Source organism: Lissotriton vulgaris, chromosome 4_1 (assembly GCF_964263255.1).
Source record: "Lissotriton vulgaris chromosome 4_1, aLisVul1.2, whole genome shotgun sequence".
NCBI classification, from domain to species: Eukaryota; Metazoa; Chordata; class Amphibia; order Caudata; family Salamandridae; genus Lissotriton; species Lissotriton vulgaris.
This window is the reverse complement of record NC_141691.1, coordinates 1,208,399,146-1,208,420,691: the sequence shown is the minus strand read 5'-3', so window position 1 is coordinate 1,208,420,691 and position 21,546 is coordinate 1,208,399,146. Positions and strand designations below refer to the sequence as shown.

The 21,546-nt window shown below is 44.7% G+C and overlaps 1 protein-coding gene across 1 annotated transcript in view; it reads left to right on the top strand.

Moving 5' to 3' along the window:
* The window catches only part of BAG1 (BAG cochaperone 1), a 290,695-nt gene that overhangs the window by 79,273 nt on the left and 189,876 nt on the right, over nt 1-21,546 (top strand). The window contains exon 2 of the mRNA XM_086965420.1: nt 9,468-9,596. Within this exon, the coding sequence (XP_086821546.1) occupies nt 9,468-9,596 (129 nt within the window). The remainder of the gene's footprint in view (nt 1-9,467; nt 9,597-21,546) is intronic.

Here is a 21,546-nt window from a genome sequence, read left to right as displayed (position 1 = left end):
CTGTATCTTCACCGCACACTCCCCCCATTCTCACCCTAAGCACAAAGCCTGTGTAATGTGTAAGAAACGACACAACTTGCAGTATTCCGGCCGAGTGCATGGCCCAACAGGTCTCTTGTGCTTTTTGGGGATTTTAGTTTCCTGAACTGCACTTTTCTCAAGAAAGTTAGTTATATTTATTTCTAATAAACTATTGAGAATGCTTGAAATCACTGCGTGTGTATGCCACAAGACACATTTATTTATTTTAATGAATGGCAAGACAAATTAAAGTAACCGAGATGGAAAGACAAAGGCTGTTGACTTAAACAGAGACCCGTGCCCCCATGCGTGCTGCTGAAATATTGAGATATTAGAAAATCACTTAAAATGTGCATTATTAAAGAAGCAGCGTGTTTTTACAGAGTAAGCAAATCAACAGGAAAATAACCTCTTGGCAATAAAAATGCTGGTTCACCCTCTGTAGTTATCCTGCATGAGTTTCCAAAAGGTACTCAAGGGGCACATCGAGTGGTGAAGGTTGTAGGTTTGTGCAGCTAGGGAACAAGAAAGCCATCTCCGAACGTGTGTCTAAACAAGCATTGAAAATGCAATAGGTATCGCCTTTGATTAAGCGAAAGCCATTTGCTTTGCTAATGGTATTGTATAGCAAAGCAAATGGCTTTAACTTAATAAAAGGTGAGACCTATTGCATTTCCTATGCTTGTTTTTAAAAAGGCAACAAAAACACTTGCTTTCTACTAAGCATCATGTCCTTATCCTACAGTGTTCTATTAGTGCCACCAAGCCCTTAGTTGTGTGTGCGGTTTAAAAGTATCCCTCTAATAATTCTTCAGTTCATCTCCCATAAATTTCCTTTTTTCATATCTTATGATTCCCTCTCCAATGCAGGCATTCATCAAGGCATTACACCCCTTCTGTTGAATGCTTTTCCCAACACACTCCCTTCTTCAGCTGCATTTATGATGTACACATCGTACTCAATGTTGGAAATTCAGATCTGGACTCATGAGCCCTAAACTCCTGCGTACTAGCATTTGACCTGTGGATGAAACACATCCTCTAAAAGCTTAGCTCTTCAAAAGCATAGATCCTTACATATAAAAACAGGTCCCTGCACCACCGACTGAACTTTGGTCTCGGGAACTGGAACCTACCCTGACCACTGCTAGCAAAGTGTGTGACCTGTTGACAGTAACAGATGCCAGCCTCTATTTTAATCCACAGGTAATTCATGTTTCTAGCCCCCCCCTCTGTTAATTATGATGACCCTATGTAGGAGAGTAGGATCTGCTTACTATGGTTACCCCCACTTTTTGCTGGTGTTTCACTGTTTTTCGACTTAGTCTGGCTGGGGCCCTGCTATTGAGGACCCCAGCGTAGCTATTTCCTCTCTAAACTGATTGCATGTACTTTAGGTACCCTCCAGATTGGTTACTGGGTTACCCTTGTGAGTCCCTAGTATATGGTACCTTAGGTGCCAAGGGCATAGGTACCCCAGAGGCCTACCAGGGGCTGAAGCACATATTATGCCTTCCAAAATGGCACCACAGGTCTGCTACTGCAACCTGGGTAAGGTGGTGCTTGCACCCCTTGTTTATATACCTATATCTACCTTTAATCACTGACACGTATAAATCTATAAGTCACTCCTATGACAGGCCTTATCAATCCTAAAGGCAGAGTGCTTGGCTTTGTGTGAGAGGGTGCCCAAGCATGAGCTGAGCCCCTCTGCAGCTTTCGGAATCCATTCTCTGAGGCTGTTCTGTGATGCAGCCAGACCATATACTCTTTATAGAGTGCATTATAACCTCACCGTAAATGCTAACTTTGGAATGGCTGCTTGGAAACATGTTGTGTTTGGTGTCAAACACTTTGGAATCCTACCTCCTCACCAGTTCTGGTGACGGGGGTAGAATTCTACCCTTCTAGAGGGAGAAGACTTGTACACAATTACTTAACCGGTAATAGTTTTAAAGAGCCCTGGCATCACAAAATGAATGCCACAGCCACAGACACAGGTCTGACCTCCTGCTGCTGAACGAAACTCCGGCAGTGGAGGCCTGGACAATAGGTTTCCTGTCACAGGGAGGTGTAACCACCTCCCAGGCAGGCTTTAGTATATTGGGGCTGGGTGAGTGCATTCATAGAATGCTTTTTCAGACAGTGCTGGGGGCACACTTAGTGTCCCTGTGCATACCCCAGTTCAATCCAGTTGCAGGGACACTCAGCCCCTGCTCTGGCGCGAAACTGGCCAAAGGGAAAGGGGTGTAACCAACCCCTTCCTGGGCCCTCCCACAGGTGGGACCCTAGAGTATGTCCAACCCCTAAACTTAGAATAAGTATAGGAACCCAGTCCTTATGACTTTAGATTACACCTGGACGAAACTCTGCAACATATATCCTTGAACCTCGACATTCTACATCGACTAGAAGATGGAAGATTCTCCCTTGGGGTCAAGGAGTGACTCCCCTGTTCAAACAGGCACCAAAGAAGCATCTTGCCTGTCTGCATTTCCAAGGCTCCAGCCAGATCCCAATGGATTTGCGACTCAGGACGCGGACTTCCAGACATCTCAGAGGCCGACACGAGATCCCAGCTAAGCTGAGACCTGCAGCCATCACGAAAGACGCGGGACCGGAACTCCTGGACACTGTACACATTTGCTAGTGCATTGACTTCCCGAGCTTTCCCGAAGTTGTGCATTGGGCTACTTGTAGTCCAAGCCCTGAGCATCATCTGCACCAAAGATTGTGGGCCTACACTCCACGAGTGTTCCGTAGGCCTGCTTCTAGCATTTCCGCTCAAGGCTCCTTCGCGATCCCTGGTCCGTCGACTGATAGGTCCCCACAAAGGTAACTCTTCTGTTTCTTGGGCTTCCCTGGTTGCTCCAGACGTGCCCTGACTCCCCTCCACAGGGTGAGTCTCTCAGACCTTGCTTGTCTGCACCGGAGCCAAAACTTTGCTTTGTGCGTGGGTTGCTGTTGCCAAGGCTTGTTGGGTCCAATCAGGATACCAACACCGCAACACTCGACATCCTTCGTGGGACAGCTCGAATACAGGTCCTGGTCGTCGACGACGACTCCTGGTCCTCGTGGCTGAAGAGTCAAGCTTCACCTTCTTCTCCTGAAATCACCCGACATTGGTTGGAATCTTCTCATCGCCTTCCTGGTCACTGGCTAGTTACCCAGACTCTGTCCCCTCTGCTTTCAGGTTATTCAGATCTCCGATCCACCCTTGGATCCATCCTGACACTTTCCACTTGGTCGCGTACAGCACTTTTCAGCAGCTCGCCATAGAAAACGGCGACGAAACCCGACACGAAAAGACACCTATGCACCCGGCTTCCCTAGGCGAGGTAACTCTAATACTACGGTGCTCCCGTGGTTATTGACTCTAGAACTGCCTAGTTCTAAAGGGGTTTGCTCCAAGTCTACTTCTAAGTGTCCCTATTCTTTACAATTCTAATCGCAACTTTCTCCATAGAAGTTAATGGTGATTCGTGGCTGTGTTTAGACACTGCATGCGTCCCTCGTGGGTCCCCTATGTCACTACCTTGGGTGGTTCCTGGTTGACACCGCGGTTCTACAGGCTCATACCTGGTCTCTATTTCTATCGTGGTTCTTATACCACTTTCTTAGTATATAGTTTGGTACGGCCTTAGGCCTAACCATATATTGTGCTAATTTACTGTGTTCTAAATACGTTTACTGAATGTACTTTTGCCTCTGGCCTCATAAAGAGACTAGAGGGAGGTGTTTAGAATAAATACATATATTAGATATATATATACCTGGTGTGGTTCTCCTTTCATTTGGTCATAAATGAGATTATAGACTGGTAAAACAAGCTGTTTTACATTCCTTCAAGACTTATCCTGAAGGCTGCTCTCCACAGCTACCAATAGGATAGCTTTCTATATAGGTTGTCTTTAAGCCTACCATCAATAAGGGTCATTTGGACTGGTGCAAGGTGCCCACTAGAATAGTGGACAGCCTATGCCAGGCCAACTTCTCACACCCTAGTTTGCAATTTCTCGTACCTTGGTTTAGCTAAAGTTAACAATTCACTATCGCCTTGGTTTTCTCTCTTCTAGATTATGGCAATTCAGCTGCACATAGCAGCACTAGTCTATCCTCTGACGACTTCACCACATTCAGAACACGGCTGCCAGACAGCTTTTACAACTCGATCCATGATCAAATATTCCCTGCCCTTTCAGCTCTTAGAAGGCTCCAGGAAGCAAGACAAATCTCTGTCAAGGCACTTTGCCCTTCGAATTTTTTAAGGTGCTGGACTGATCTTCCTACGATACAAACTACATCCACCAACCAAGACAGCAATTTCAATCTACACTGCCTTTGTTTTTGACCAGTCTTTGGTTTACTAAGTCTCAAATAGGTACAACCACAGTTTTGGTAAAGATAGCCAAGCGTTGTAACTCATCGGAGCAAGAATTAGAAGTCTTGACAATCATCTGGAGTTCTAAAGAGTGATATACCCTTAACTTTTCTCAGCCACTGGACCCTGTCTGCTGACCTAATCAAACTGCACTTATCATGCAACGTGTACGGTATGGTTTGAGGTACTACACTTATAATCTGCCGTGTGTTGGCCTAAGGGGGTTGATCTCGAGTCTGGGGAACTGGGTTCGAGTCTCGGCAATGACGCTAAATATCCTGTGATTCTGGGCAAATCACTTAATCTCCCCATGTGCCTAACAAAAATGAATGTGCCAGAATGTAATGAAACTGGTGCTATGTAAAGCGCTCTGATACCTGATTCGGGTCAAGTTCGCGCTATACAAAACTTTGTAAAATAAGATAAAACGTCTTATTGTACCAATTTAAGAAAACTCTGGTTAGACAACACCTAACCTTTGTTCTAGGTAGTACCTACAGAAAAGGGGACTAGGTTGTCTTGTCTACTGATGTTTGAGTTTCGTTCTTGCAGCATTTCATTCTCACTTCTATGAGATTCCATCATAACCTTCTGCTTGCCCTAATAAAGAAGGAATCTGGATCACAACCTTACACCTGACTCGAGATTGCTGTTTTAATATGTATATCCATTTCAAACTATTTTAGGACATTTTAATGTGTGCACTCCTCAGCCATGTCCTTTTGGGATTTGTGCCGCTACTTCATATTGAACCATGGGGAATGAACCTGGGGTGTAGGGACTATTGCCACAAATGTTATTTGTAAATTGGTCATTATATATATTTTTATGCACACTTGCATTAAACACATTTCTTAAATATATTTAATACTTTAGATCAAAAACTAATGCACTGCTCTGCTGAGTTCCCTGTGTAAGGGACTGTATATGAGCACCTTAAAATTGGACATAACTGGAATCCAATGCAGATTTTTGTTTTCGATGCAAGCAAGCTAGGGGTAGAGTATAACAGATTGAAGAGGATGTCGTCTGCTTAAGCCTCGATGTTCTTATTCTTGCTTGTGGTGATCGAAGAGAGCCTACATAGAATGAGGTGTAATAAATGAGTCTCGCCAAATTATAGACCAGGAGTGATGTTAATGTTATGGTAGTTGCATAATTGATCCTTTGGTTATTTTAACTCTTCAAGGAAAGGTATTTGATTGAGCAACTCGCAGCATAGACAGAGTACCTATCCTGTCAAAGTTTGAAGAAAAAAATAATTGGCTGGGAAGAGATTGAAAAATATCTACGTTTTGGAAGACCAGAGACACAGGGAGAGACTTGGAGGATTCTTGAATCCTGTGCGTTGCTGCTGCTGTGAGGTGGTGAAGAGAAGCTCGCACCAGTTGAATTAAAATCCCAGGAAGTCTAGCAAAAGGAGCACTAATGGCCAGGACAGTCAATCACAGAAATTCCTCCAGCCCTTCTCTTGCTTCCCACCAATATCAAGTTATTAAGGGCAGTAAGGTCTATTATTGTAAAATGCCAGAGTTGACCAGACCTTCCTCACAATTGACCCCACTAAACCTTCTCTGCATTGTTGAACATCCAATAGCAGTGATCAAATCTAATAGTACACATACTGAAAGTCAAATAGAATCTTGTATTCAGGGTGATTGGGAGAACAAATTGCCAATTGCAGTCCAAAAATAACTATTCTCATGCAGGGCATTCTGCACTCCCAGCAGCATGTGGGTGATTCATTGATTAGGCTGTTCAATCTTCCACAAATGGTATTGATGGGGCGTGGTTTGGGGTCAAGTTAGTGGCTTGAGCAATTGAGACTGGGTAATTGTAAATTGATACTTGTATAGCGCACTACTCACCTGCAAGGGTCTCAAGGCGCTTGTACAAATACCGCTGTGGAACACATCCTGGCTTTCCCTGTGAGGCGTCCACTCCTGGGCACCCCCAAGGTGGAGGCCAGGCATCTTTAGCGTTGTGGGAGCCGTTGTGGAGATTAAGCAATCTATTGCCCAGAGTTGCAGAGTGAGACTCCATGATTGGAATAGGCACCGAGGCGAGAATTATCAGGTCCGTGGAATTTTGAGCCCAAGACCCGCCGAGGCGGGGAATTGAACCCTGGTCCCGGGCTAGACCTCTGCATCAGGGTCTGCGGCTCTAACCATTGAGCCACACTTCTTTAGATGGTTTAGTAGATTGCATCCCTTTGCAATTTCATCCACTGGATGGGTACATAATCCTATTTCAAGCCATGTCACTGCTCTCATTGTGTTTATTTAATTCATATTTTAAATTATAGAAAGCTCCTTTAGGGAAAGAAGGAATGAGGAACGCTTTGTGGACAGTACATACATTTTATTATATGTACACCTTAAAATTCCGATAAAACACATAGGTAATATATTTATAGATTTAAAAAGAACGATATGCTTTGCAAGGTTACATAGAAAATTATTAGTGTAAGGCATGAGTCTCTTATGACAACTCAAAAATATTCTCAAAAATCAAGTGTGGTGGTCACAATCCTGAATTTGAAATACCTCAGATCATATATACTTATATTTTTAGTGGTCTAAAGGGACAATATGGGTGCCTCCTATTTTTCATTGTAGTTCATTTGTTCAACTCCTTTCTTCCAGGTTTCAGTTCCATTATTCTCAGACTTTTAATGGAGCCTTTCTCGGGACAGAGTACTGTAATCATCCTGATTTTTCTTGCATGCAGACCTCTTAACACCAATAGCTAGCTTGATTATGCAATCATTGAATGGCTTTGCAGCTTTCATAAAAATTGTCTAGGTGAATTTCCGAGTGTGTCTGGGAGGGGTTAACGTCTCTGTCACAGTGGTACGGTAAGGCAGGGCATTGTATTTAATGAAGACTAGAACTCATTCTTTAGGGTATACCTTCAGCAAAATTGCTGCTCATCTGTGTATTCTTCTTCCAACCTTTTAATTCTGGAAGCTTTCAATTAGAAAAGATGATTTGAGGACGTCTTCATCAATAAAGTAGATAAACTGTTTGGCGGGTTCCTGTGGCGTGGCAAGAAAGCCAGGATAACACTGAAAAAGTTGCAACTAGCAAAAAACAAAGGCGGCCTGGGTCTTCCCTCGTTCAGCAACTACCAAACAGCATTCCTATGCAAACAGGGAGCACAATGGTTGACCGACTCTCCATCTTATGTCCCACTCTGGGTAAAAATTGAAAAATCTATCATTGGTCATGCGCCTCTATCGTCCCTGCTTACCATGGATCTGTCTCACCTGCCTCACTATAAATAGATTATGTTAAATACCAGGCGGGCTTTGTTACGACTCCATCAGACACACAAAACTAACCTAATAGTCAAAAAATCCACTCTTATGGCCTTATGGAGAAACCCCTACTTTAAATGTAACGGTAAAACCCTTTATTGGGACTCGTGGTCCAAGAAAGGCATTAACTTCGTGATAGACCTTTATGACGGTACACAACCACTCCCGTTCTCGAACCTACAAGCAGCACATGACCTCACACCTATGGACTTTTACGAATTTTTGAAGTTGAAGGCCATTATATCAGCTCGTGGCTTTACCCCTCACCTGCCTTGGCTAGTAACCCATCTCCCACGCCTCTTGTCTGCCGGCCTCTTCGTTTCTAAAGTGTATAAGTTACTACTCCCTTTGCCCAGGAAGTCCCATAGACAGACTAAGTCCAAATGGGAGGCTGAACCGAACTCCACTGAGATAGAGTTTGACTGGGATATGATACATAGAACTGCTCTATCTAATAAGGTATCACCCATCCTTTTTCAAACAAAATACATGCTCTTAAATAGGGCGTTCTGGACTCCCGATAGACTTTTTAAATGTCACTTGAGGGATACGCCCGTATGTTGGAATTGTCAGTCAGGGTCTGGAGATCTCACACATATGCTCTTTCCCTACAGACCTATTGGGGGAAGATCTTTGACTGCATTCACCATGTTTTCAAGCTGAAGCCTGTAAAGGAATTTGTATATGTTATATTGGGAGTTCTTGATCCAAATTTGTCGAGCGCACAAGACCGCTAGCTCTTAGACTTGATGTTAACACTTGCCTGTAAAGTGATCTTGTGCAAATGGAAGAATGCGTCGGAGGTTAATTTTAAAATCTGGCAGGAATGGCTCTCATTTCTGAGAGGTGCTGACAATTCGGCACTGCAATCGGCAACGTGGCGTATCTCCAACAAGAAACTTTGGAAGTTGCTTGATATGTCCTCCTTCCACTTTGATCCGCCGTGATGTAATGATTAATGATGTACACTTCGGCTAATGCGGAGTTCGGTGCCAGACCTTAAGGGTGGTAGATTGGAATGTTGTGTAACTGTACATTTCTCTGATTTAATTTATTTATTTCCGTACTGTTTAATTCTCACTATGTAGTCCTGTCCGCATGCGTCACTTGCAAGCACTATGTTATTTTCTTTTTGGTTTGTGTATTGTTCTCACAACTGATCTCATTTATATGTTGGAAGACCTTCTGTATTGTTCTTTTCCTTTTTCATAAATAAAAATGATTTGAAATAAAAAGAAAAAAAAGAAAAGGTGATTTAAAAAGGATTCTAGATATCTCTTTGTGTGTCGTAAATTTAAATTTTCGTACGTGTGTTTAGCTATGCAAAAAGTCACAGTGGTCATTCACTTAATTGTCATAGGTATCCATTCTGTACTAAGAGTTAATGTGAGACCAAAGACTAATATGGTATCTTATGGCAGGCAATGCCAATTCTGGAGTAAAGCTTCTCTGAAAATGTGTGCCTTGCACTGCCTGCCTGACCGTATGTGCATTGTATTACAAAACTGGTAAGTCATTAATTTGCTCTCTTGCTAATGTGTTTTGATTGAACATTTGCAGACCGTTTTCAAATGAACCCTTTAAGTGCCAGAAAGTGACCATATAATTAGGATGTCAATTTATTTTTATTTTTTCATGTTGAGTGCTTACATAAGACATCTGATGCTTTAGAGTATAACATGTATTATCAAACCAATCCTTTCCACTTCTAAATCTAGTGTTGATCTATTTTTGTTTTTCCTTCAGGCAGTGAAAAGCACAAACTTCAGATTGTGGCCCAGGAGGATGGCACTGAACCCACCTTGCAAGACATGGCTGTTATGCTTGAGCAGATCACTGGAGTCCCCTTGAGTTTTCAGAAATTGATCTACAAAGGTAGTTTCTTTTACTAAACGTTGATTGAAATAGAGACTACTTTGTGCGTTTAGGATGGATCAAGAACAGTTGTAGGGGTAATTTATTGTTCTTGCAACAAACACTTTTTCAAATGTGGTCTGTGGCTTTTAGCAAAACGAAACATCTGATGTCATTACCATTGAGGGAAAAATTATGGCAAACGTCCAGCCTGCAATTTACTGTAGACATATGATTTTACTTACACACACCAACGTTATCTTATTTACTCCTCCTGAGGACAGGTTGGTGATGCTTTCACGTCTTATTTTCTGGCTAATAAAGGGTGATTACTTGTTACAAGTAAATTGTGGGTCTGGTCAAGCTCTAGGAGGAATAACCGCAGTTTTTATAGTGGAGAAAATATATGGTTTTGGGGGTTGCATTGTGGGTTAGTGTATGTCAAGGATGTATATGTGTGTGTAACAGTGGTAGTGATGAGAATATGGTAGAGAATGAGAGGAAGCTGCAAGAATGCCAGGAGTAGCAATGAACAAGTCCACAAGAAGTGGAAATGTTCATCCAGTAGCAAAGGAGGACACATATTTGTTATTTGTGCTTGGGGTGATTATTTTTCCAAACACCCTGCAGTGATGTATTTTACGTGGTAAAGTATAGTTAAAGGATAATTCACATGCTACTGTTTGCTTCTCTGCAGTTGCATACAGCACTGCACCTGACCTATCTGAATTGAGACTTGACAAAAATGGGTGCTTACAGAATTTGTAGTGATGCTTTCCTGAGCTTGAGGTCTTATACATACTTAAATATTTGGTTAAATATCCTTAGTCGTAAAGGATACGCTTTTGTCTCTTCATTCTTCTTGTCCCCCTCCCTCCAATCAAAGTGCTAAAACCCTGATGAATGGCAAACTCCCAATCAAAGACATAAACTCGAATACTATAGTTGTGTACACCCATGAATCTGTTTTAAGTAGTTTCAAGCCTTTGGAAAAACCTTTATCTTTGTCATCCACATGCTTTTCATTTTTGTATGAACTATTTTTTTTAAGACATCATTCAACTTTAGTATTTTCCTGCACTTAGACAGCATCATTCATCTAGAGGAAAAATGGACGAAAATAGCTGTTGAACTCCCCAGCATCCTTGAAAACCGGTTCACGTAATCAGCACCCATCAGCCATCTTCCACTTCACACCACGAGTGACTCGTTTATCTTGTTGGCTTACCCTCGCCTTCATCTCAGCACTACACGAGCTGTAGTTCTGTGGTTCTAAAAATGTAATTTCCAGACGCCCAGCTGGATATCCATCTTTTTGCATTGTTTCTCATCAATTCTTTTGATATTTGGACTCTGTTAACATTTAAAATGTTTTACAATAAATTTGGCTTATTTGATCAATTTTTACTTAGGCTGTCTTAGTACACAAGTTCCCCAAACTACATAAAGGCCAAATCCCAGATGTAAACGTTCATAGGGCATTTTCTTCACTTACATCTGGAGCAAAAAACTGCAATGTGGATCTTAGGCACATGTTAAAGCAAAGCTGGGTTCGAATTAAAGTTAAAAAAGCTAGATTCTCCACAAATGTATGTCCGCTGCAAATGTGTGTGAAAATGCTGGGGCCAGCTACTCAGCAGTTACATTGAAAAGTAAGACATTTTTAAATCTTTTTATTGATTTTTCATAACGTACAGAGCTTCAGAAATTGCATGATTAACAATAATCATGTACTGTATCCAAGATCTCAACATGTATACATTCTATACAGCTACATCAACACAATATAGATCTGATGTGTTTGCAAATAACTAATAAAACGCACCCCGTCATCCGCATTGCAAAACAGTTTGATGTATATCAATACATTGTCACATTACATCTTATATTCACATCTTCAAATCACCCTTATTCAGACAGCCATAGGAATGTACCTCCGTCTGTGATGTCACACAGTGTGTATCCCGTACCTACGATCCTTTCCACTGGTTAGAGGCGGCAGACCCGAGAGCAGAGGACGGCCCGGGACCAGGGTTCGATTCCCGGCGCGGCAGGTTTCTGGACCAGGGTCAGCGGACTCGATAATTCTCTCGCCTCGGTGCCCACTCTGATCAGCGATCACACTCGGCAACTCTGGGCATTAGCTTGCCTCATCTTCACTAACGGCCCCACCAGAGCGCCGGGGATGCCTGGTCTCACCCTGGAGATACCCATTAAGGGACCATCTCTCAGGGAAGCCAGGAAGGGTTTCGCAGCGGTCGAAGCGCCTTGGGACCCTATGGGTAAGTAGTGCGCTATATAAATGCCTATACATACATACATACATTCTGTGTACTTGTCAGAGGTTTCTGCCTTATTCAGTGTGATGGTTTCTAACATCTACCCCACCGTTCCTCAACTAGCTTGCAAAAGGTTCCCATATGTCTTTCGGTCTGGATTTGGTTGGCATCAGCTCCCAATAGTGGATCAATTGATCCCTGCCATAGGTGGCCGCCTTCACCCATTCAGCTATGGTCGGAGGGTTTTGTTTTTTCCAATGTATTGCCACTTGTCTTTTTGCTAGGAGCAACAACATTGCTGTGAGTTTGCGCTGTTCTTTCGGCCCTTCTAGCACATATCCCAGCAGTGCTGTTAGCGGGTTTCATATTACAGGATTACTGATTATTCTACTTATATGGTGAAATACTTCTGTCCAAAACTGCTCTATCGTTTGGCAATACCAGGCCAGATGGATAAATGGAGCGTGTTGAGCTCCACACCTCCAACAGCTTGTATCTGGATGTACTCTCATAGGGTGAAGTTGTGGTGGTGTACGGTATACCCAATGTAGGTAGTTGAAATAAATAAGCCGAAGCCTATAGTTTGGTGAGAGGTTTTCAAGCTGTGCACAACAAAATAGCCATTTGTTGTCTGTTATGGTGATGCCTGCGTATGTTTCCCAATCAATTTTAGCTCTGGCAGTTATGATCGGGCATTCTGTCTGAGTAATGCTATATATACGTGTTATCAGTTTGCAAGGGGATGGTGTAGATAAAACGTTTTCTAAAGCTGGTAATGTGGGAGGTGCTTGGGGGAACTCTGTGAACCTGGCCTTACATGCCGTCCTGAGTTGATAGTACAATAGCATGTCTGAAGCAGTAGGTGTCTCCGATTTGCAGTGGGAGTGTTAAAAAGCTACCATCTGGATATAGGTCATTGCTTGTCACCAGATCCTGGGACTTCGCTCTCAACGTGGCTGACTTATCAAGCAGTGGAGAAATGAGTGGGTTACCACCTATTGGCATGGATGGTGCAAACAAAACCCTCTGGCCTGGCCTCTTTATAATCCCCTGCCAGGCCCAGCGGAGTGTCTTGGCGGTGTATATTTCTGATTGGAGGCATTTATAAGGTTGATAGACTGCCGTGTTCAATGGGAGAGGTGCAACCCTGTCAATGTCTATTGCCACATGAGGATGATATGGAGTTGGAATGCCAAAAATGTAGGAATTGCCCCTGTGCGGAGTATGCATACAGCTCCAAATCTGGGTCGCATAATCCCCCTTGCTGGAACGGCAACATTATTAATTTCCATGAATCCTTGGGTTGCTTACCGGCCCAAACTAAATCCAATATTTGGTAGCGGAGTCTCTTTTTTTTTTTTTGGTCCTCATCTCACCTTTCAAGCCTCTGCGGGTCTTATGCAGCCGCCTTCGTGATCTGTGGCCCCTACGGCTTACCACACTCGCTTTTTGTGAGGGAACCTGGTGTAATCATTAGACCAATTATCTTAAATTAAATTAATCTTACATTTTTTCCCCAACTCATAAAGGGATGCCAGATGTTTATTAGCTTATCTTCTACACCCTCATAGTCTAAACGAGCCATGGAGAATGAGGCTTTAAGCCAGTCTTCCCTTTGTGTGGGTAAGGGATCTTTCCACCTCCTGCAAACTTCCCTTCTGGCCAACAAAATCAAATACATTAATAGACCTCTATCCTTCTGAGAGAGGGTCTGACTAAGACAATTCTGTATAATTCTGTTGATTTTAACTTGTTATACCAATTAAAAGTGAAATATAATGTTTTAATATATTTGGTCGAATTTCTTCCTCTTTGTGTAATTACCCTCCCTTTATTTCTTCTGTTTTATACACATGACTGACTAAGACAACCTTCATCTCCCAAAAACACTAATGACATGTTAATCTCTATGATGGTATTAAAGATATCACAAATGTTGTCACCCACCTCAGTCCAAAATCTTTCAAGTGCTGGACACTCAAAGAAGATATGCAAGTCATTAGCAAGAGGTGTTGAGCATCTGGGGCATTTAGGAGCTGGTTCAGGGGCAAACTTGGCGATTTTTGCGGGAGTATAATAATAAAGTCAATTGATGACAAAAAAATAATTTGTTTTTTTAGACAAGCGGGCTTGACAAATTTATACAAGATCTTTAAAGAGGGCTCATACAAGGACTCTATTGATGGCCCAAGCGGAGTTTCCATCCACACTGCAGCTAAAGGGGGTGTCTCGTGGTCCTCAGTTTCCAACACGTTGTTATACCATATAGAGATTTCCTTATTGATTGGTAGGATAGATTGCCACAACCCTTCAATCTCTCTATTCCCTCTGACCTCCTCCTTTTCTGCCTCATATCATGATATTAACTGTAAATATTTGAATCTATTGAATCTAGAGAGCCCTGGCCCGATCTTTGCCCTGAGGTACTCCCATGGATGTATCCCCCCGGAGTCTACCAGTTCGGCCCAGACAGTGATGCCTGCCCTTCTAATAGGCAACGCCAAACTGTCCATTAGGCAGTCCGGTGTTCCCGGTGCATCCCAGACAGGGGCACTGCCTGAATAGTATCCAATGCCTTAGCTACGTCTGAGCCTATACCATAGTTCCAAGGCCACCCTCAAGACCTTCAAGCCTACCCGCTTGAAGAATCTTGGTGACCCAAACTTATATAGAAAAGCCTCGCGGTCTCCTCCTCCCTCCACTGGCGCCATTTCTCCCAACATCCTGCCTAGGCTGACTCCCCTGGTTTCGCAAGTAGCATCCGTATGCTTTTAAACTGGAATGCTGCTGCGTATAACCTCACATCAGGAAGGGCAAGCCCGCCTTTATTTAGTCTGCGTCTAAGTTTTTTCCACGCCAGACGAACTCCTTTGTTACTGCAGACAAAACTCCCAATCTTGCTCTGTACCTTCATTAAGCTTTTTTTCGAGAATGTTAATGGTATGGATGAGAAATTGTAAGACAGCTTAGGTAGAATGACCATCTTTACCAAGTTGGTTTTTCCGTAGATAGTTAAGGGAAGGTTCCTCCATCTACTAAAGAGGCCGTCAATTTCCTTTATAACCCTGTTTAGATTAAGCTCAGGTATCTTCTCCAGGTCCTTTACTACATAAATCCCCAGATATCTTCGCTCAGTACGGACTCTCCCCGGCCACTCCAGATTCCAACACATCACCTCTGTCTTGGTTCTATTGACTAGAACCCCGGATAGGGACCCAAACTCGCACATAAGCTCATCCGCCCTCGGGATCACTACCTCTGGGTCGCTTGTGTACAGTATTAGGTCTTCGGCATAGAGAGCTATTTTGGAGCTGTATTGTTCAGATCTAAAAGGATAAATTGAATCATCCAGTCTCAACGTCTGTACCAATGGTTCCATGTATATATTAAATAAAAGAGGCGAGATCGGACACCCCTGCCTGGTTCCACTCTGGATGTTAAAGCTCGACGTAAGGAGCCCATTTGGCAGGATTCGAGCGGAGGCACCCTGGTAACAAGTCTGCAAGGTTCGTATAAAGATTGGGCCAAACCCCATTGCCCTCAGGACCTCCCAAAGGTACACCCAGCAGACTCTGTCAAAAGCCTTGGCCGCGTCTAAAGCGACAACGGCCAAGGGTTCCGTCCTCTGAATGGCCAGATCTATATTACCAATCAAGAGCTGCGACTGTTCCTGAATGTATCTCCCTGCGAAGAACCCTTTCTGATCCGGATGTATTAATCTCTGGATCAGTTTTGCCAATCTCCCGGCCAAAATGCCCATAAAAATCTTATAATCGGCATTCAGCAGGGAGATTGGACGATAGGAGTCTGCCTTTTTCGGGTCCTTACCAGTTTTTAAAATCAGAACTATTGTTGCCTCCTTCCAGGTATTAGGAACCTTCCCAGTTAGGCTGTGAACTGAGTTAAAGGTGACCCCCAGTGCGTCTATCAACTCCTCTTTGAGGAGTTTATAGATTTCGCTTGGGAGTGAATCCGAACCTGCAGCTTTTTTGTTCTTTGATTTTTTAATCTGATCTGCTATCTCCTCTAACGTAAAGGGAGCCTCTAATTTGTTCTTACTTTCTTCTGAGAGCACGGGGAGATGTTTATTCCTAAGAAATGACTGAATAGAGCTCGGTAAAGGAGCAAACTCCTCTCTATACAGTTCCGAGAAAATGGAGAGACAGGACTGCATATCTTCGATCTTACTAGAGATCTCCCCGCTAGCATTAATAGTAAGTTCTTTTATATCATTCCTAGCGCGATCGGTTCTTGCTTTCCATGCCAGAAGGGCGCCAGCCTTCTCCCCATATGCAACGTTCTGCATCATTCTGAAGTTCCACTGCGCCCTACACTTGGCTTCTAACTTCCCTCTATACTCTGATCTCACCTCTTCCAGATTCTTTTTTTTTTTTTTTTTTTTTTTTTTTTGAAAACCTTTATTGGAAAATCAGGATATACATGCGCAAGCCCACAACCATCATGGCCGGCTGCAAAGACAGTCAATAAAAACAGGAGAATAGCGTGCAATAGGTCAATATACTAGCAGGATACATCAAAGTACATTGTAAGGACTGTGGGGTGTGCGACATAGGATATGAGGTTTTCTTTTTTTAAATTTAGAAGAAGAGAGGGGGCTGCAACAACAAGGACCACACACCTTACATAAAGACAGAGAAGAAGCAAGGGGGATAAACCCCAGTGGTATTCGGTGGTGGGCTATACGTAAAGCAACTCTACCATAAAGCAGCCGTAGCGCAAACACCTAAACAATAGCGACGATATAGAGGGCAACTTTACCAAGACCGATCCCATAAGCCCACCCCTAAAGAGCGAGGGATAGAGAAATATGGTGAAGTCAAGTATGGAAAAAGAGACAAAAGTGTGAGACCCCGTGACGCCAGCCCCACTAAAGAGGAAGACCCTCCCAAAGCCGGAAAAGAGCGATAGGGACCATAGAACAAAACAAACTAAAACAACAAACCCCCCCCCCGCACCCGCCACCCTGCACCCCTGTAATGGCTACGGCCTAACCCACTAACAGCGTGCCTGTCGCCCCGGAACTGCCCCACAGAAGGGAAATTATAAAGAGTGGAGGAGGAGAGGAGCGAACCCGCTCCCGGGCACCCGGTGCCCCCTCGCCGGCAAGTGAACATCTCAGCACAAGGGGTAATCATGTAGCCATGCATACACAGTAGGGAGATCTACGAGCGGCGCGCGAGATTTAACACACCGACAACAGGATTAATCACAAAGCAGTACAGTTCGCATACCCAAAGCATTCATACCCACTGTAGTAGCAATGTCGTGAAGCAATACCCCCTGCAACCAAAAGCACAAGCAAGAATGGAAGCCAGCCTATAGCAGTCCCTCGGCCCTTCTTGAACGTGAAATTATTGAGCGCAGTACATGAACCAAAGCAGCAAGAATCAGGTCAGAGGAAAATATCCAAGAACAGAGTCAACTCGGCGCAGCATCACAGAGGTCAACGTGTCACGCAGCCCTCACAGTAGTAGCACAGAGGACGGTGACCCGGAGGGGGATAGTTATCCTTGTCCAGTCTTGCGTAAAGTACCAGAATCAGCGACAGTACCAATCTCCAGCAAGTGCGGCATATGAAACCAGTTAGTGATACAGCCCTTCCAAATTCCATGCAACGAAGCAACAAAGGAGAGCCCCAGTCCAATGTTAAAATACAGCAGGAACAGCGCAAGAGTATCAAGCAGCAGGCCTTTGGGAAAGGATATTGCAGCCAGATCCAGATTAGCATGTCCAAAACGCCCGGTGCATCCAACAGTACACATATAGAAGGTGGGAAGACGCCGTGTTTTCGACCATCTAGCTGCTGTGAGAGGCGCCATCTTGAAATCTCCTGGCGCTGAAGAGGGCGTCTCACAGTACACGAGCGGGCCAGACGAAATCATTGACTCCACCGCTAGGATCATGGTATCCATCTTGCCCCCCAACAATAGGGCGCCCTGCACCAAGGTGTCACGGAGGGCAGCCAAAGAAGCAAGGAATGCGTCGGGGCGCAAAGCAGTTCTGTGTACCCCTGGTGGCGCGGTCTCCATACCCATAGTAGCACGGGCAGATCAGGGCCGGTGTGAAGCCGGGGCGCAGGCTGGAAAGCGGCGAGCAATGTAGTCCCCCCAGGCAGGGTCGCAAAGAGCAAGCAAAAGGTGCCGCCGGAATTAGTGCAGGTGAAGAGTGGCTCGCGATAAATTAGGGAGCCTCCCGCAGAAGTCGGGATGTTGAAGAAAATACCTTTCGGCGGAGTGGATACAATGTTGCACTGTCCGGGGACGCCGGGGCACAGGGAGAGTCTCGATCTTCGCTTGCAATCAGGAGAAGCGCCGTCACACGCCCCCTCAGAGCTGATCGGTCCCTCCAGGTCAGCGGCGGCCGCTGTTGTTTACTCGGGGTCCGGCCTCGCAAGATGGCCGAGACCCCGGTCTCAGAGCAGCTGCGGGCCGCTAGAATCGCCGACGTCTTCTCGCCTCCAGAAGCAGGCACGGACCTCGGGATTGCACCACCGATGATCGGATGCTTTCACGACCCCGTACCCTCCGTCTTGCCGCAACGGTGCACCCAGGATGTAGTCTCGTCAGGAGACGATGATCGGAGCCGAGGGACTAGGCGGCCATTGCGGTCGCCGGCTTGGCTCCTCCCCCCTCTTCCAGATTCTTCAAGACCTGTGTGAGTTGCTCCGAGTCCCTATTGCTAAAGCCGTCTCTTTCTTTCTCCAGGCTGCTTATCCTCCCTTCAACCCCCTTTAAAGCCTCGGCTTTGATCTTATTCTTGTAGCAGATTATTCCATGGAGTTTTCCCCTTAACCAGGCATTATATGTGTCCCAAACTATGTCCGGAGTTGTGGAGCCTGAATTCAAAGAAAAAAATTCCAGAGAGGGAGCCTGTACTGCTTCAACCACCTCGGGATCTAAAAGCTTCGCCCTATTAAGGGTCCATCTAAATGGTTGCCGCTGTGCCTCCTTACTCTGATATACAAATTGCAGAGGTGCGTGATCAGAGGGGTGGCTCGGAAGAACTGATGCCTCCCCTAGGTTAGCCATTGACATTCTGTCCAAAAAGACTTAATCGATCCTAGAGGAGTGGCCATGCTTCTTGCTGTAAAAAGTTAAGCCCTGCTGATCTCCTTTTTGAGCCCTCCATAAATCGATCCGATCCATATCATGAATCATATTAAGTAGTGCCCGACGTACCTTGACTGCCCCTTTATAATGACTCAGATTAGATCTATCTTTCAGAGGGTCTAACAGGACATTGAAATCTCCCCCGATGACATAGGGTGGAGGTTCCAACATCAGTACTGATTGTAATTTATAAATATAAGTTGGATCGTCCATATTGGGACCGTAGAAAGAAGCACAAATCATGTCAAAATGTTCAAATGCCAATTGGACTGTCAACCACCTACCTGAGGAGTCTGATTGTATTTTTTTATGCTACAGGGAGTACCTTGTTTAATCAATATAGCCACCCTTCTATTTTGAGATGTCTGATGCGAAGCGCTAAAGCTCTTAACCCAAGGGACCTTGGAGAAGATTAAGCTACTTTCCTCATAACTCAGATGTGTCTCTTGCAACATGCATATATGTGCAGTTGAGAGTTCTAGGTATTTAAGGATTAGCCTCTGTCTCCGGGGGCACCTTAACCCATTCACATTCCAGGAGGCAAAGATGGTCTTTCTATCCCTCAGGGCCATACCAGCCATCGTCCCCGTGTTATACCTGGAGGATTCGGCACCCCTTCATGGCAGAAAAGATTATACATAAGGTTGAGATGAGGTCGATTTTTTTTCCCTTTTTTCCCACTGCTCCCCACCCACGTGATTCCACATCACCTTTAACAATGCTGGAAATTTCAACTGCGCCTTGGCCCCTATACTTTTTAACTCCTCCAACCTTTTCCCCAACTCCCACTGCCTCGCTGCAGTTATGTGCGATATATCTGATCTTATTTGAAAGGTAAAGGGATTAGAGCTATTAAAGTATATGGAGCCTTCTTTCAGAGCGGAAGACAAAATCTGCTCTTTTTTACGGAATATGTTAAAAAGTTCACCAGGATCTTCCTGGATTTCTGTTTTGCGAGATTTCTTCTGAAGGGATCGCGATGTACCCTCTGGATATCATGCAGCAAATCGACCTCTGGTGTGTCCTTTAGCACTGTTCCCTTCAATAAGGATATTACAAAACCCTTAATGTCACCTCCCTCCAGGGCTTCGGGCACATTCAGGAGTCTCAAGTTGTTCCGGCGCGAGTAATTCTCCAAACGCTCAATATCCTCTTTCAGTTCTTTGTTCTGGACAGACAGCTTGGTGACCTCTGCTTCAGTGGTATGCATAGATTCCTTGATCTTAAGGATTTCTTACTCAATTGCCTCGGTTCTGAGGGTGACCTCGTCCAGCCTCTTGGCCAACTCATCGCAAGATGCCTTAATTGCTGCTTGATTAGCCTCAGAGATTAAAAATCTGTTGGTCATGTCTGCTTGATTGGTTTCCGATACCGTGAACCTACTGGTAATCTCATCCTTCATTGCTAGTAATATGTTGGCCAAAGTGCGTGAGGTTGCGTCTGGTTTATCTATAGTGATCTTTGCGGCAGCACTGCCAGATGAGGCGGGATGGTATACTTGTACTAATTGCGCTGTGTTCAATGCATCAGAGCTTTTGGTCTTTATCGTGGGATCCAATTGGGTATCTCCTGATCCGTCCCCCCCTAACGCTGAATACCTATTTACCAGGCCAATATCTGAATGCACTACAACCACTACCGGGGCTGGAAGCTTATCTGCACTCCCTTCTTTAACAGAGCTCATAGGAGTCACTATTGCGTCTCCTTGTAATAATACCCCTGTAGCATTTGCTTCCACAGTAGCCGAGGTGGACTGGGTAGACTGAATGGGCTGAGTGGGCTGAGTGGGCTGAGTGAGCTGGACAGGCTGAGCAGCTGATAGCGGAGGTGGTAGTGGTAGTGGTAGACATTACCTTATAATACGTTTTAAGTGAGGGGGTAACTTTAATGCTGGCAGCAGCTTCTTTAACGTTTTTACTTTTACCTTTACTTTTTATGTTTTTCACACTCAAATATTCTTCTGAGGTATTCAACTTAGCTTTACCCCTTCCTAGACGTTCCCTCACCTCAGAAACTGGGGTGAAAAGCGTAGGGGATATATGGGCTTTCCCTTGGTTGAATCAAACACTGTCCTGGCTCTTAATGCGTACCTATTTGTTTTAGTAGGGTACAGAAACTCCTCTCTGTTGCTGGCGCCCCTCGAGCAGACCTCACTGCCAGCGCCCTTGCCAGATATCCCCTCTACATCCATACAACTGATTGGAGCACTGATTGAACTAGCCCTGCTTGATAGTGGGGGATTTAGTCCTCTGAATATGTCATTGTGTCTGCCGTTACATATTTTATCATACCGGGTCCCTGTCAAGTAGTTACCAGCACCAACCGCCTTATTACCCTCACAGGGTGGGAAACAGAAAGATTGATGGGCTCCTACCTTATAGTGTACTCCGCTACACTGCCAAAATAAAATTTTACTTGAATTTCCATGCGCCGCTCCTCTCGCTGACTCCGCTCCACAGTAGCTGCCGCTGGCTCTGCCCCAGACGACCCAGAACGCGAGCAAGGCAAAGTCGCGCCGCTTCCGCGTCCGAGCCGCCTCCTCCCAAAGCCAGCTCCTGCCCC